The sequence below is a fragment of the Trifolium pratense genome, linkage group LG4, assembly GCF_020283565.1.
Source record: "Trifolium pratense cultivar HEN17-A07 linkage group LG4, ARS_RC_1.1, whole genome shotgun sequence".
Taxonomy (NCBI): domain Eukaryota; kingdom Viridiplantae; phylum Streptophyta; class Magnoliopsida; order Fabales; family Fabaceae; genus Trifolium; species Trifolium pratense.
The window spans coordinates 23,786,121-23,802,805 of NC_060062.1; the positions used below are offsets into that span (position 1 = coordinate 23,786,121).

General features: G+C 32.9%; 2 protein-coding genes and 1 long non-coding RNA gene across 4 annotated transcripts; 1 reads left to right on the plus strand and 2 right to left on the minus strand.

Moving 5' to 3' along the window:
* Positions 1-5,593: 5,593 nt before the first annotated feature.
* LOC123923326 (protein ACCELERATED CELL DEATH 6-like) lies at positions 5,594-8,972 on the minus strand. 2 transcript variants are annotated; one of them, XM_045976013.1, is made up of 4 exons: positions 8,886-8,972; positions 7,768-8,668; positions 6,734-7,290; positions 5,594-6,540 (listed from the first exon to the last, which is right to left on the minus strand). In XM_045976013.1, the coding sequence occupies exons 2-4, from the start codon at positions 8,630-8,632 to the stop codon at positions 5,830-5,832; spliced, it is 2,133 nt and encodes a 710-aa protein (XP_045831969.1). In that variant the 5' UTR covers positions 8,633-8,668; positions 8,886-8,972; the 3' UTR covers positions 5,594-5,829. The 2 variants fall into 2 exon arrangements, with proteins under 2 accessions (XP_045831969.1, XP_045831968.1); XM_045976012.1 differs by lacking the exon at positions 8,886-8,972 and having other exon boundaries at positions 5,689-6,540; positions 7,768-8,779.
* A 471-nt stretch (positions 8,973-9,443) lies between these two features.
* LOC123923600 lies at positions 9,444-12,169 on the plus strand. Its single transcript, XR_006814429.1, has 3 exons — positions 9,444-9,813; positions 10,327-10,445; positions 11,744-12,169. It is a non-coding gene; the product is annotated as an uncharacterized LOC123923600 (long non-coding RNA).
* A 1,951-nt stretch (positions 12,170-14,120) lies between these two features.
* LOC123921744 (transmembrane protein 256 homolog) lies at positions 14,121-16,673 on the minus strand. Its single transcript, XM_045974399.1, has 5 exons — positions 16,514-16,673; positions 16,354-16,424; positions 16,164-16,244; positions 15,711-15,754; positions 14,121-14,379 (listed from the first exon to the last, which is right to left on the minus strand). The coding sequence occupies exons 1-5, from the start codon at positions 16,551-16,553 to the stop codon at positions 14,280-14,282; spliced, it is 336 nt and encodes a 111-aa protein (XP_045830355.1). The 5' UTR covers positions 16,554-16,673; the 3' UTR covers positions 14,121-14,279.
* Between the last annotated feature and the right edge of the window lie 12 nt (positions 16,674-16,685).

The window sequence follows — 16,685 nt, forward strand, 5'->3', positions numbered from 1 at the left end:
CAAGTTAAGCAAAAGTGAAAGTGTAACTAATTGCTTGAGAAGCAAGTTAGTTAGTTTGTTAAGTGTAGTTTGTTAGAATCAGTTAGGTTTGATTCACCTAGGTTGTTAGAGTGTGTTAGAGTCAGTTAGGAAGTTGTTAGTTGGTTAGGGCCTAAGAGAATCATCAACTAATGTGATGATCTAGTAGTATAAATAAATGGCTCATGATTAGTGATTGTAATTCAACTACTTTTCCCCATTGAGGATGTCTAATCTTCTTCTTCTTCCTCTGTTAATCAAGTGCTTTTCATTCTTTCCATTCATTCACCATTGTTACAGCAACAAGGATAGTAGATCCTGCAGAAACTGTGCTCATTGGCGTGGCCAGAGTGCAGTGCAGCGCGCGCGTGTATCCTTGCTTGCTTGCTAGGCCTGTGCAGGCCAAAGTGATCGAAGCCAAAAGCTTCAGCTGCGCCAACAAGCTTCACTAAAATTACGGATTTCGGGAGAACCCGAGTTTGATTCCTAGGTGGAACAATTTCTTGGTCAAACTTTACTCACCTCACGGCAGAACTCTCTACTATTAGGATCTCTTTCCTCTAGGAACCAGAGAGTTAATTATAAAACAAAAAAAAGTATTTTGCAATGAAACAATATCAACGAGATCATTGTCTTAACCGTGAAAATGAGGAGTCATAAATATTTATTTTTGAAAAATATCGTTTAAACCATCATTAAAATTTCTAATGATGTTTAAGTACCAATACTTATGAATTAAGGTGAATTAGTATTGTGAGCTTTGTTAGTATTGGTGTGTTTGGAAACGTGACACACGAGACGCACTAATTGGAAACGATTCTGAGCATAAAATATCACACCTCTTATTTTCTGTTTAATTGACAACAAGAACATGTGCTATGTATAGTACTATTTATCATTGATAGCATGCAAATAATCACGTTATTCACAAACTAGAGGCACTAATCTTCATAGAGAATTATGGAATTTCATCCCTCAACAAAGTGGGAGCCAATCATGTTTATACCCAACTTAACAATTACACTATTGACTCCTACGGAATAATTGAATTTGCTTGTCTTTTTATTTTAAAACCCTCATTTTTATTTATAAATGAAGTTTATCAAGTACGGACTTATCAGGTGGAGAGGCAGAAAATTATGTATTCTCTATACGCAACTATTGAGACTAATCTTTTGAATTTTGTAGGATTCAAATAAGCGATAAATTCTCCTTAAAAATTTTAACTTGTTGCATACTCAAGTCAAGAATCAAACTTAAAATCTTAATAGATGAGATGCACACCATATGATCTAAACACTCTTGTAGGACTTCTTTAATTTTTTGCATGCATCTCCACGTGTTTTTCCTTCTTTTTTGTTTGAAGTTTGATATCTCTTGTCTTGTCGTCTTCTCATCAATATAATTGATTAATCAATATAATTGATTAATCAATTATATCGATGAGATTGGAATTTGTTTGTTGTAAGACTCTCAATTGTTTACAAAATACTAGTTGTAAACATCCTTTTATTTTTGGGGTATGAATAAGTCTAGATGTAGAAATTAAAGTATAAAAATTCAAATAAAAATCCTTCTATTTCAAAAAATGCACATTATACACAGAAACACGTATTTGTGATATTACTTCACTCCAGGTACAAATTTGTTCCTCTCATTTTCTTCTTTGTCATACAAATAAGTTTTATGTTATAAGTTAAGTGTAGTTTAGGTTTATGTTTAAAAAATAACCATGCAGGAGCAGATACAAAACCTGAAAATGTTGCAGGTAAGGGAAATTTCAGAAGGTATTTTCCGATTTTTCCCAAGCGAAATTTCGGAAAATTTTTTCCAATATAAACATGTCAGAGGGTGCTTTATGTTTACAAACCTACAACATACTAATGCAAATAATGATGCCTCAAAGAGTGTAGAAAGCCTTTGTCAACTCTCTCATGTTGACTTTAGTCCACCACTCCAAGGAAAAACGCTTCTTTGAAGAGATTTTGATTGAGTAATAAAGAAGATGAAGAAGTGATACCCATCATTTTCCGAAACTTAGGTTCAAGGGCAAAAACGGAAGTCTTGAGGGATAAAGATCCTAGGGTCGTGGAAGACAAAAAATCCTTATTATCTCACCCACAATCCAACTCATTCTCTCTAACGATCAAACTATTCAAACTTATAAAATCACTCTTTGAACTCTATTTGTTTCAAACGGTCAAACTAATATTCCAACTCATAAAATCTAACTTATCTAAAGAATGAAGATCCCCTTCATTTTTTTTAAAGAAATAGAATATTTCATTTACGAGAAAGAAAGACACATTAAAAATACTGTTGTTGTATTTTGAGTGTTGATATCTCAAAATTTGAAATCTCTTGAACTTTCAATTTAAACATTTTATTTGCACACACACGTGCTCACAATTGGCTTTGTAGAATATTTTCTTTTTGGATTTGAAATTTCTTTTACTTTCTAAAAGATTTAGATCTTCTAAAGTTGTAGTGATTAGGGGCTGTTATAATTAAGGATTTGGATCTCCTACAATTGCATAAGCACGCAGTTTGCACAGATCTTAATTAACTGTTTGATTACAGATCAGATAGTTCAGATTAAATATAATAAAATTAAGTATAAAGTCATCTCAACCGTTGATTGTTGATCGGACGGTTCCAATTGGTTACAAAGGATGCTGTAACCGCGGGAAATCCAAAACCCTTGTTATAAGGTTCTGTACAACACATTAGCGCAGTTATAAGGATCCAAACACCTTTATGAATGACATGATTTTGATGAAACATGTTGGAAATGCCTTGAACTTGAAGGATGCAGAAAATTGGTGTTTGGACTGAAGCTAGTGTGGAACGCAGCTCCTGCTGCGTGGCGCGCAATGCTGTTGCATTTTGGGCTGTTTGTCTGCCCATGGCGTGGCGCGCAGCCTTGTGGTACATATACTGCTGTTTCATTCTCTGCAGCTGCCAAGTGAGAGAAAGGAAGGGTTTTTTGAGGGTTCTTCACCAACATTCAAGCTAGGGTTTAAGAGGGTTTCTCTTGGTCATTCTCTAGGGTTGGAAACTCATTTCTTTCCATCTTGTAATCACTTATTATTGAAATCTCTTGGTCACGGGAAGAGATTTGACAAAAGGGTAGAATTAGGAAATTAAAACTCTAATTCTAGCAACTCTTTGTATTGAATCTTTTGTAATCAAGAACAAAGTTTGATAGTGGAACGGAGAACTGCTCTCTCCCCCGAAGTAGGTTGTTATAACTGAACTGAGTAAACAAATTCATCGTGTTTCATAGTTTTAACTTTTGTATTTAATTCCTTATTCCATTTCATTGTTTGGTTGCTTATTCGTTTGCTCCACACACTAAAGGTTTTATTGGTGTGGTTATTCTTTGAATTCACAACAAAACAGGACTCAGCTTTAACAGAAAACTTCAATCTTTTCGGAACATCATCCGATGAAACAGAACTTCGTACAAGTTGTTACCAAATGTGAAATATATAGGTAGATACATCGACATCATGATCATAAACCGATGACAATATAAACATAAAATATTTACAAATATGAGGTATGCAGGATTAGCAATTTTCAAATAGCATGATAGTCTAATTGCTTATTATCAAACAATAAATAGATGTTGTACTTGTAGCAGAAGAAACCGAAACAGTGAAGTCATTAGAAAAACAAGGTTGAATATTTTCTGTCTTCAAGATATGCAACCGTATAACACCTAAAAAACATTTCATTCAATATCGTCAAAGATGAATGCAGTTTTAATATCATTTTTCACAAATATTTTTCGGCAACATGCACATAGCACAGGTCCAATATATTATTATATGCTTGTCTTATTTATTGGACAAACAATATGCAACAATAACAAATTAAAGTAGATTATGACCTAAATGAATTGTTTAACATGAAAAACTTCAGGTTAGTAAGTCTCTTAATCTTCTGCTAAACTAATGAAAAGGTTATAATCAATCGAATATGTTTACCGTCAAGTGATCAAGTAATACAACTCTTAATCTTCAGGTTGGTGGTGCGACTCATTTTTGTGTCAATATTTTCAGCACACTGATACTGAAGTTGCTTTATTCATTTTTCCTGGCCACAATATGCGATCACCGATCACGCCAGCATAATTGCATATATTAATAACTCAAGTCATCTAGTCAACATAAAAAGATTGAGCTTCCACAAGCTATATGCAATATAATTCCTGTAGCTCTGAACATGATCCTCTAATCTCAATTGATGAGGCTAACTTTCTTCTTGAATTACTTGGTGAGCAAGAAACAAATTGTACGAAAGGTACAATTTCATCCGTACATTTCATCTGTTTTGGATGTAGTTTATATTTTTATTAACTTTTGAATCGATGTATTTTTTATTATTATTATGCTCTGTTTGATAGTTTATTTTCAGGATTTGTTGTCTAAAGTGTCTAAGATGTATCCATAGTTCACCTGTCTTCCTTTTTCTGAGGTTTATAGACCTAGAATTGAGTATGTCTAAAACAGATGAAAGGTTTAAATCAAAAGTGACTTGATCAACATACTCGATTCTAAGTCTAGAAACCTCAGAAAAATGAGGATTCAAGTGAACCATGGATACATCTTCACAACAAAAATCCTGAAAATAAACCATCAAAAAGAGCATAATAATTAATTAGTACGTGTTAGCTTTTGTAAGGGTACATTTGGTAAAATATCATTAATTGTGTCTTGGTAAAAGAACCAAAATTTTGGGACAAACTAAAAAGTTGAAAGCACCAAAGATTTGGGACGGAGGGAGTACCATCATTAACTAAACCATCGCACAAAACATTAACACCACTACAAATAACATCCTTTTTAATAAAGAGGCGTTAGTTTTAATAAATACTACAAATAAGAATTTTTCTTAGCTACGTCACTTCAAATATTTCTCTTAAAAACATAAAACTTTTCAACTTTAGCCAATAAGAAAAGACCTCTATCTGCAGACTACCAAGAAAAAACGAAAGAGTTTACAACAATGCAGACAATGAGAGGAGTGAACAAGACTATAAATAAAGTGTATAATTTTTCAACACAGTGTTTAATTTAAAATTTGTTTAAATATTAACCAATCGTTAGTTGGTTCAGTGGTTATTGGCGTTGAATTTGGTAGGGAGGACTGAAACCACTTGATACCTTAACTGACCCCTGAATCAGATTAAACGGTGGTGAAAACCAAAAACATACAATAAAATAAAGTTTGTTAAAATATTTATCAATTTCATTTGTTTGCCATGGTGGGCTTGGTACTCTATTTTTTATGAAATCTGGTGTTAATAAACCAATTTGTGAAAGAGCTGGAAACTGGTTCGCGCGAACCAAATTTTGCACAAATTATGTGACAATTTAACGATGTCAAACTAAGCTCGAATTGAGTTGGATGATACTCCCTCCGGTTTTATATATAGGAAAAAATTGACCTTTTAAATTCATTACAAAAGTGATGTATCTATTTTATAATTTAATTTCTTTCAAATATTTTTTTAAGGTACTCCCACAATCCATAACAAGTTAAGGAAAAGGGTAGACTATAATAAATAAAAGAAATAGAAAACTTGTTAATTTTAACAGTTTTCTTTGGTATACATTGATGTATTCATCGTTATCATAAATACAAAGAGAAATTCATGTGGATATGTAGAAACAATATATATTACATTTATTTATATTCCAAAAAGAACAATATATATTACATTCAAGTGGAATTTATTTAATTTAATGTCGACCCCAACATATTCAAATTCAATATATGTGCAGCCATTGCAGAGGATCGAATTTATTCTGCGAGCCATGCTAGGAAAAGAAAGGGGTAATAGGAAATGTATCGGAAGAACTTTCTACTTGACGACGAGGGGAGGAAAAGGACAGTGTACAAGAGAATCACAAGCAAAACAAAAATCACACTCACAACCAGAAAGAGAGTGGCCAACCAAGTAAGTTTACCGATAACAGTGTAGAGACCAGCCATGAAAGCCAAAGTTAGTGAAATGAGAGCAATTCCAAGAAGTGGCATAACAATTTTGAGAGAGAAAGTTGCCAATTGAGATAATCCAAGTGTTGTCCAAAAGAGCATGATAGTGGAACTAATGGAACTGAACAATGATATTGTGATGAAGAAGATGAACAATTGAAACATTGCATGATATAGGTTGTGTGCCTTTCCTTCTGCTTCACCCGGAACAGCAAAACATGCAGCTACTGATGCAGTGATTATAAGAGTTGAAACCAATGTAAGTGTCTCAACCCTGTCTTTATAATGTGTGTTGGAGCCTGTCAAAAAGAAATATTGTGGTGTGTTGGAGACATTTTCGTTACTCTCATTCGACTTTTCAATACTCTCATTCGACTTCTTTGAGTCACTAATTAGTTCTTTATGTACTTCGGTTTCAGATTCCTTCTTCTCATTACTCTGCTTGATCAATTTTGGAGAGTCTGTTGTGTCACTTGGTTTTGCACCAGCAGAATTTAGCGCAACACGAGTAAGTTGCTGCAAACATTACATCTATGTGTCATATATAAAAATTGGATCAAATTTTTACGATGTGCTTATTGTGTTTTACTAATGCTCTCTTTCCATCTTTTTTATAAGCACTCTTTTGCGGGTGACTTATAAAAAAGGACAAAGGGAGTATTAAACTCTAGTCATAAACATGTTGAAAATGATTAATCGTAGTACTTGCCTGTCTCGTGGACGGATTTCTCAGTTGAGAAGTTGCATTAATAACGTCAAGAGGTGTTTCGCTGTTTTGGTTAGTAACATCAAGATCCACTCTTTGATCCCAAGTTAAGTAAAAAACGGTTTTAGGATGACATGATTTCGCAGCCAAATGCAAAGGAGTATTTCCTTCACTATCCTTTTGATTTATCATCTTATGATTCTTATCAAGTTTACGAACTTGATCACTTTGTAGTATATAGCATACCACCTCATGTTTTCCATGGTTTGATGCAATGTGAAGAATATTACGTCGATGAGAAGTGTCAAGCATCTCTGTTGGATCTGGACAATATTCTAAAAACTTGTTTACTACTTCGACATGGCCACCATAAGATGCTAGATGAATTGGGAAATATCCATATTTGTCTCTTTGAATTGTGCAACATTTACATTTCATAAGTAATAAATCAACACCTTCAAGATAACCTATTGATGCTGCATAATGAAGAGGAAGCCTTTCATGTTTGTCCCTTGAATGGATCCAAGTTGGCTTGTTTTTCAGTATGAGGTTCAATATTTCTGTCACAAACATAAATATTATACCCAACTGTATTAATTAGATATATAAAGGGATTGAAATCCCTAATTTAATAGATTAAGAGCACAAAATTGGTGACGAAAGCGTGTTTGATAAATGTTCTCTATTTTGGTTGAAAATTTAGTATGTTCTTTCTATCAATAGTCATACGATCAAGATCAAACACTCCCAAAAATTCAGATTTTAATATTTACTTTAGAATTCAAAATATCAATCTTAAATCTGAAACGTTTAATTTTGATCGAACTGCTACAAATATCTAAATGTGTGTTTCTCCTAAATATTTTAACATTAAGGGTTCGAACCCTGGTCCACAAAGCCTATTTCAACCGATAGAAATGCTAAAATTGTCATATTGGATGTCATATGACCGAAGTTCGAACTCCGGTTTCTCCGCTTTATGTGTGAGTTTCACTTATCATTGCATGTAAGAAAAAAAAAACTATTTAACTACGTACCTTGATTATGCTTCATAATTGCTGCAACAACCGGCGATAATCCCTCCGGCTTAGCATCATTCTTAGGGCATTTCTCCAAGATTAGTTTGACTGCATCCTGATCTCCATTCTCAACCGCAATGTAAAGCACTGATTTCTTTGCATGGTTAACAATATTTAATGCATATTCATAACAACACATTGACAATGATTTCCCAAACCGATCATTTGTATAGTAAACTTCACAAATTTTGAAAATATTATTATACTTATCAATGCTTTTCTTGTCACCACATAACATTGCCTCATGGAACATAGTGTTTCCTTGAATATTCTCCTTTTTCACAAATTTTAATAGGTCCTTCATATTTGACGTGGCATCATAGTCTTCTAAATCACCATCCTCAGTGTATTCTAACCATGCAGTGGCTATATCCGTCTTTTTAAAATTAGCATAACTTGCTAATAGTATTTTAACGGTTGAGATGTGTCCACCTCTTGCAGCAACATGTAAGACACTATCATTGTTTTTGTTAAATTTGAACAAAAGATTTGGAGAATGTTCAATTATAAGTGTCACAATTTCATCATTGCCATACAAAGATGCAATATGTAGCACGGTATTGTTCATAGGAGTCTTAATTTCTGTTAAATTAGTTGAATCATTCAACAAATTCGTTGGACCTCCATATACCAAGTGATATGCTTCACTAAGCAATTTAATTTGATTATCAAATTCACAACATTTTGGAATTATTTCAGTGACTTCTGAAGGTTCAATTTTAAGTTCAGGTTCCTCCTTATCATTGCTAGGATCGTTTCTTGATATGTCTTCATCTTGTAATGGGTCGGCAAAAAATATTTTTTTCTCTGGTCTTGGAGTCATATTACAATCTCAACCGTTGATTAATATATTTTTACCCTATAATAGAATAGTTAAGACAAAAATATAGAAATAAAAAACAATATAGTTAGTTCATCATTATTTAATCAATTGACCCACATCATAGGATAAAAATAAATAGAATATGCAAATGAGAGAAATAAAATAATATGTAAAAGAAGAAGCTATGTGCCAATATATGAATTTCAAATAATAAAAAGCAGTAATGTATGATGATTAAAATTTAGTGACAAACCAAAATATTGTTGGAAAAGTGCTCAAGCTCGTTCTCTCAGAAAATATATATGTTATAATATAATTATTAGGTGCTATTGGTGACTTTGAAACATATATCATCTAACTATCTATATATAGTATTGTAATTGATTCTTTAAAGTTCTTTACGTGTGGATTGTTAATTTCATAGATGAAAAAAGAATTGAAAGAGCTACACTCTTTAGTGTGACTTTTGTTCTAAGTTTTCCTATGCAAATTAATCGATTACTGCAATTAAAGAACAATTCTTTCCTTATTCACAATTAAAAAACATATCCTCCTTTTCTTCATTAGGACGATTAAAAAAAGTTGTCAAACTCATATATTCAGATCCCATGATTTTCATTTCATTTGGTTGAGATGTAAGTAAATATTTTATTATAGTACTATTTTTCATTCACATGTTTAAGGATTAAAAATTTAAAACCAATATCACAATTTCACAAAAATAAATAAATTAATATTTAAAAATGAACGATAAATTTGGTAAATTAGGCTCGAGTTATAGTTTTTTTGTAGTAGGTCGCATGGGCAAAAGTTAATATCCATAAGGGTCTTTTTATGCACAGTACATAAGGTGGTGACAGCCATCCGATCATGATTATAGTGATGACACGTGTATTGATCTGAAGGTCTCACCTCTGACTCTGAGTCACACAGGATCACAGTCTCAAGCTCTCTCAAGGTCTCATCATCGCGATTCTCTCTGAATGTCGCCGTCGTCTTCTCCCTTCGTAATCTCGCCGTCGTGTTCTCAACTCAACGACTATCGTCGTTCGTGAATGTCGTCGTCATCTTCTCCGTAATTCTCTCTCTGCATTGTTCGTATCAAAACCCTAATCCCTTTCTTCTCCGCTCCACTCTCATTCTCATTCTCTTTCCCAATCCATCCAATGAGCTATCAAATGGTACTAGATTCCTCCTTTTTCCAAAACGCAATTCTTCGTTTCTTCGGTTTTCTTACTTGCAAATTCAATTAATATAGATTAATCAATTATCACGATTCATAACTAACTTAGTACTAATATTAAAATTCAATTTGTTGTTTGTTGAAATAATTAACATTGATTTCATTGATTTTGTGTATTATACTGTAATTTGATGATGCAAAACTTTTCAAAATCTTATGCGAGTTCCCAAATTCAGTTCCACATTGAAAATTTTGGTATTCTGATTAGCAACTAAAGTAAGACTGCACCTCAATGATGTTTTGTGTGTTTTTCTTATCAGTGCATTCTCTTTCACATGACAATACTCTAATTCAATGCATGCTTTTGACATTGACATTATTCTAGCATATACTTCTGGTTTGGTTCTTATTCTTGTTTTCATAAAAATTGGAGTAGCTTTGTTAAACTTTTAAGACCATATTTGATATTTGATGATACTCTAATCAAAATGATTATGTTTTTGTTTTTTAGGTTGCAAAGTTTGTGGTTTTCTAGGTTCTAGAAGGCCAAGGCAACTACAAATTTTGCAAAGTTGTCAAATATTTGGATTTTAGAAGATTTATGTGGTAACTCTTCTTGATTAAGTGAAGGTTGGTTCACTCTTTTTTAGTCTTTACTTGAAATTGTTCTTGAATATCAGATAAGTACTCTAAAATCAATATTTTATTGATTTTCTTGTTTTCTTTGTAGCATTTTGTAATTGTTGTGACAATGGAGAATGGGGAATACAATGCGCTCATAGTTTTGTAATCTAATGGTACATATTTATTGATGAAAAATGAGGTAGTACTAGGAGAAACACACAGAATTGGTACCACTATGTCAATGGATACCTCATTACTATGCCTATAATTAGTTGAGTTAAATATATATGGATACCTCTGTGTCCATTTTTTTGTAAGAAAATGCTAAACATACATGATTGGAAGTTGGCATGAACTTAGATGATATAATGTAACTTTTTTTTTGTTTGTTAATATTATAGAAAGATATTTACATTAAGAAAAACGGATAGCTTTGTTGGAGCTTTCCAGTTTTAATCCTGCTGCAACTTGATGTTGATGGCTTGTGTCGTATGTGTCTATCGTTAGGTTGCACTAGAAGGATAAAAACATCTTAGTAACTGGTTAAAAAATATATTAAGTGGCTCACTGGCTCTATGTGACTGTTTGTGGCATGCTTGTGTATCTCTGAGAATATATGATGATTAGAATCCACTACAATTTGTAACTGGCCAAGGGAATGTCAATTGTGGGTGATTATATTAATTTTGAGAATAACATTTTTTGATCTATGTGTGTGTGTTTCCCTTTCTGTATCTTCATTTGTCCAGTAGTAGCAGAATCATTGCTTTCACAACCCTGCAGAAATTGTGGTCAGTTTTCTTTGTTAGAAGAAAATAGTTCAGGTGCCATACCTGAATTCAGACAGGGCCACCTTGACAGTTCTGCTGGTTTGTGAATGCAAATTTGCTCAAGTTCCATTCATTGCTCTTGTTATTTTATCGTTATCCAATCTTGGGATTAGTCGCTTATATAGCTGGAAAATTCAGACGGTGTTATGTGAACTGGTGTCACTACCCCTTTCCGCATCATTTGCTAAAAAATCTTGAAGAATGTTATCATACTTTAGATTATAATGTCTTTTGTAAACAATTAGATTGTAGTTCTTTCTAATTGAAATTAATATACACATGACTAGCTACATATGATAGAAACAAATATACACTGAAACCATTAATATTGGTAAATGGTTTCAGTGTATAACTTACTGAAACCATAAAACCATACTTATGGTTTCAATGTTATATTTCTCTTTTTTTAGGTTTTTGTATAGTGAATGTGTTCTTGATTTTGATTTTTATTGATTCGATTGTGTTTTTGTATAGGTTTTGATTCAATTGTGTTTTAAATGGATTTAACGTCCACTTCATCTGGAATTGGTGATATTCATTCGACTGAAGCATCTGGAAGTGAACCATTGACTTCATCTGATAGTTCTCAATGTTGCCACCCTGACATTAAGAAATCATGGGACACTTTAGTATTTCATTCTATTAAAGAGGTTGAAGATTTCTATGGTCAGTATGCATATAAAATTGGATTTTCAATCAGGAGTATGTTGAAGTCGAAGAATAATTCAAAGAATAAGAAGTCGGATAAGATACATTACATACGTTATGTTTGTAACAAAGAAGGTTTTAAGAAATGAAGTTTGCTTAATCCGAACAACAAGCCAAAATCAGACAGTCCGGTTGTTATTGAATTTGAAAATGTGAAAGAGAGACTGGAGGAAAGGATTGGTTGTAAAGCTGGAATATAGGGCATGCATGCATGTTATGAGGAAAGAAAATTTGTGGATAAATAAATTAATGGCATAAGGAAATAGCCACACTACTACGGTACTACCATATGTGATATGACTTAAAAGTATAAATTTAAATCTCTCTCTTTCTAAACTTGCATGACGGTATCTTCCATACATTACAAAATTTTTTGTCAATTATTTATTTTAAATTTTTTTAAGAAATATATATGTAAATCCTCGTGATCAAATATATGGTCGGAAAAATGAGACAATTGTCAAACTTATGACAAAAGTTTGTGTCCATTTTATTGGATACGATGCCACAACATTAAATTATTTGTGATCAGATCAAAAATCGTCCACAAATATCAAATTTCTGCCAAAAAAAAAAAGATTAAATAGCACCACTAGCTTGATGATGAATTAAGTTTGTTCAACTCAATATTGTTGGGAAAAAGAGAGTAAAAGAAAGGTTCAAATTGCAATTGAAACAAAAGCACGTTGCTGTAATCCATTAGCGGTTCAAAACTCTAACGACAATATAAATTGTTTCTTATAATTAAATACCTTCATAGAGGCACAAACTAGAGGCACTAATCTTCATAGAGAATTATGGAATTTCAACCCTCAGAGCAAAGTGGGAGCCAATCATGTTTATACCCAAATTAACAAAGTGGGTGTTCCTTGTTATTGTTGGCTGCTCTACATTTTCTCTTTTGTGCGGGTGTGGTTTTGATATCCGATGGGTTTGGCTTGACTTATGGCGCTTGTGATTTGGGTCCTTCAAAGGTGTTGGTGTTTGGTGCAACGACTCTAGTTTGGCGACTCTTGTTGGCTTAGGGGTTGTCATTTCGGTTTGACTGATGCGACGAGGTTTTACACGGAGTAGGTTGGCTGGGGTGTTGGCATGTGGTTCTTTTGGCAATCTGTTAAGCGTTTTTAAGGGATGTAATTGGTACGGTGGATTTAGGTGTTTATGCCGGTTTATGTTTTCTTTTGGGTTGTACTTGCATGTACCGAGCTCGTCTTGGGCTCGGGTACATTAATAATAAAATTTAGCCATTCAAAAAAAAATTACACTATTGACTCCTACGGAATAATTGAAATTTGTTTGTTGTTAAGACTCAATTGTTTACAAAATACTAGTTGTAAACATCCTTTTATGTTCTGAAATTTTTTCGTAAGAGTAAGATTGAAATTTTGAGGGGAAGAGAGTCTTGGGAGGAAGAGAATTTTCCTCATTCTCTCTACCCTAAACATAAACAAGTCTATCTTGCAATCCAATCCAATTCATTTTTTTTATTTTTTATAATGAGCTGAGAATCGAACTCAGAACCTATAACATACTACCCAAATCCTTCACTGGACCAAACCTAGTGGCTTCATTTCTTTTTTAAAGAAATAGAAGATTTCATTTACGCGAGAGAAAGACAAAATAAAAATTGTGAATTATTCGATACACATTTTAATTTTTCTATATAAACTACTATTTATGGACCTGTTAGAATCGTAGTATCAACAATGCATCGGTATACGTGTAAATAAGATGTGTATTAGAGTAGAGAGTTCACGTTAAAAATACTCTTGTTGTGTTTTGAGTGATGATATCTCAAAAGTTGAAATCTCTCGCACATATATTATTGAACCAAAAAGTGCACTTTCAATTTAAACATTTTGATTTGCACACATGTGCTCACAATTGGGTTTGTAGAATTTTTTTCTTTTACTTTAGATTTAGATCTTCTAAAGCTGTAGGGATTAGGGGCTGTTATAAGGATCTCTACAACACATTAGCGCAGTTATAAGTATCCAAACACCTTTATGAATGACATGATTTTGATGAAACATGACTCAGCTTTAACAGAAAACTTCAATCTTTTCCAAACATCATACGATATAACAGAACTGCGTACAAGTTTTGTTACGAAATGTGAAATATATAGGTAGATTCATCGATGTCAAGATCATAAACCAATGACAATATAAACATAAAATATTTACAAATATGAGGTATGCAGGATTAGCAATTTTCAAATAGCATGATAGTCTAATTGCTTATTAACAAACAATAAATAGATGTTGTACTTGTAGCAGAAGAAACCAAAACAATTAAGTCATCAGATAAACAAGCTACCCCATGCTGCTATAAAAGCAAAGCCGCCAAATGGAGCCAAGGTTGAATACTTTCTGTCTTCAAGATATGCAACCGTATAACACCTAAAAAACAACATTTCATTCAATATCGTCAAAGATGAATGCAGTTTTAATATGAAAAAATCACATATTTTTCGGCAACAAGCACATAGCACAGCTCCAATATATTATTATGGGCTTGTCTTATTTATTGGACAAACGATATGCAACAATACCAAATTAAAGTAGATTATGACCTAAATGATTTGTTGAACATTCTGACAAAAACGCTAGAAAATCTACCAGAATGTCTAACATGAAAAACTTCAGGTTAGTAAGTGTCTTGTTTCCTAATTTTTTTTTAAATCATCAAGAATCTTTAATCTTCTGCTAAACTACTCAATAAAATTAACTAAGTAAAACCATGCTAAGTAAATTCTAAAATTTATCACTCATTTGTAGCATGAAGGTGGAGAAACAATTCCATTAAAGATCTTCCAAACCTTACAGGTAATTGGATTACCTCCCATTAAGAGATTGAATGTCAGATTAGAGGCCACTTAGATAATATTTTATAAACGCAGCTTTATCATAAGTCCACAAATCTTTCTCATATTGATGTGTTTTTCTTAGGATGATAAGAGTTAGGACCCACTAATCACAGATAGTGAAATAAGGAGCACCAGAAATCTCCTACAATGATCCCTAACAGCCAATTTCCCGAGTTGTTAGGTTGTTTGCTCATAAAAAATTGAATAATCTTAAACCACATTCACATCATCCTTATACTTATATGGAGACACCAACTTCATTGAGCACTACAAAGTACAAATCTGTAAGCTATGAAACACCAGAGCATTGACACTGGACACGTGGACACCAATAATAACACATGCCAGTGTTGTATCAATGTTGGACACTAACGCCTTCAAATCTAAAGTATTGATACTGCATAGTCTGTAATTATGTGACATATGGTTAACTAGTATTACATAAGCAACACTCTAAAATCAACTAGTATCCTACAGTCTGAGACATATGGTTAACCAACCCTTGAGAGATATCCCTGACTCTGAAGTTTGTGATTTCATTCTAATAATAATTTGGACAATGAACCTTAATTCGGTAATAAGAGCAACTATATTTAGTTTCATCGTCAACACAAATTATTCCTAGTTCCTAGGCAGATACATATCACCCTCATTCGCTTCAATAATATCTTGGTTAAATTGAAGCTTCATATGTCTCTCAGATATCAGTGGTAGTGACAACTTTTGCTATGCCCACTTTTAATTGCTACACCAACTCACCCCAAAAAAAACATATAAATATTTAAATAGAGCAACTTGAAAAACAATAATCTGATTTCAAATAAGCAACACAAATAGCTACAACTAAATTTTAAGATAACTTACGTCCCAGAGAAAGCCACGATTCCAGCTGTTAAAAGACCTCCAAACTACATAAAGAAAGTGATGAGTCAAATTCTTTTTTTGATGATTTTCATTTCACAACTACTAGATAATAAAAATGATTATGCCTACAAAGTTTTTCGGTCAAGTAGCCTAATGGCCTTAATTTCACTCTTTAAGGTGAATAAGTGGAGAATCCAGGTTCAAACCCTAACCCCTGCATATTGCAATGTCCCTACCAACTGAGTTATGCTCACGGGGACATTTTACAATAGTTTTAATTCAAGTTATAACCAATTCTACTCAGACTATTCACACGTCAAAATCAATTTTACACCTTTAGAGACAATTTTATCTCCTCCAAAAGTGAAATCAAGCATACACATAGACTTAACTAATTATAAAGTAATAACATTTTGAAGGGCAAATTAGGAAAATAAAAAAATGGGAACTTACAACATTAGGATATTTTGTAATTGGAGCTGAAACTAACGCAGCAGTGTGAACCAAATGGTAAAGCGATGCAGTGTGCCAAACCTATTGACACATTCCCAATTAAATTAAATTATTAAAAATTCAATCTTTATGATAAAATAGAAGTGAAAATGAAATTTGGGGAAAAGGGAAAAAGCAGAATTGAACATACATCTTTGTAAGTAGGGTTTTGAGGCTTGAAAAAGTGTGCGCCATATGTGCCTAATCCAAGTGCTGCTACACCTGTTTCATTGAATTTATCATTGAATTATTGATACTAAGGAAGAACAAGAAGAAGAAGACATTGGTATAGCTGAGTGGAATGGATTTACCTGAAATTCCAGCGACTTTGTGCCAAATTAGAGGATTCATTTTATTTGGTTTTTCGTTCTTCTCTCTAACCAGTGACTGTGAGTAACACAACAACTCTGTTTAGTTTGTTGGTTCTTGACTCTTCACAACTTGGAAGAAAGTAACTAATAACTTCTTTCAATAGAAAAACCA

Excerpts from the sequence above, each read along its gene's own strand:
- LOC123923326 (XM_045976013.1), bottom strand. The coding sequence starts at position 8,632 with ATGACTCCAAGACCAGAGAAAAAAATATTTTTTGCCGACCCATTACAA. Across the intron at positions 7,291-7,767 it reads AATTATGAAGCATAATCAAG|AAATATTGAACCTCATACTG; the intron begins GTACGTAGTTAA and ends TGTTTGTGACAG. Across the intron at positions 6,541-6,733 it reads GAAATCCGTCCACGAGACAG|CAACTTACTCGTGTTGCGCT; the intron begins GCAAGTACTACG and ends TAATGTTTGCAG.
- LOC123921744 (XM_045974399.1), bottom strand. The coding sequence starts at position 16,553 with ATGAATCCTCTAATTTGGCACAAAGTCGCTGGAATTTCAG. Across the intron at positions 16,425-16,513 it reads CAAAGTCGCTGGAATTTCAG|GTGTAGCAGCACTTGGATTA; the intron begins GTAAATCCATTC and ends TCAATGAAACAG. Across the intron at positions 14,380-15,710 it reads ATCGTGGCTTTCTCTGGGAC|GTGTTATACGGTTGCATATC; the intron begins GTAAGTTATCTT and ends GTTGTTTTTTAG.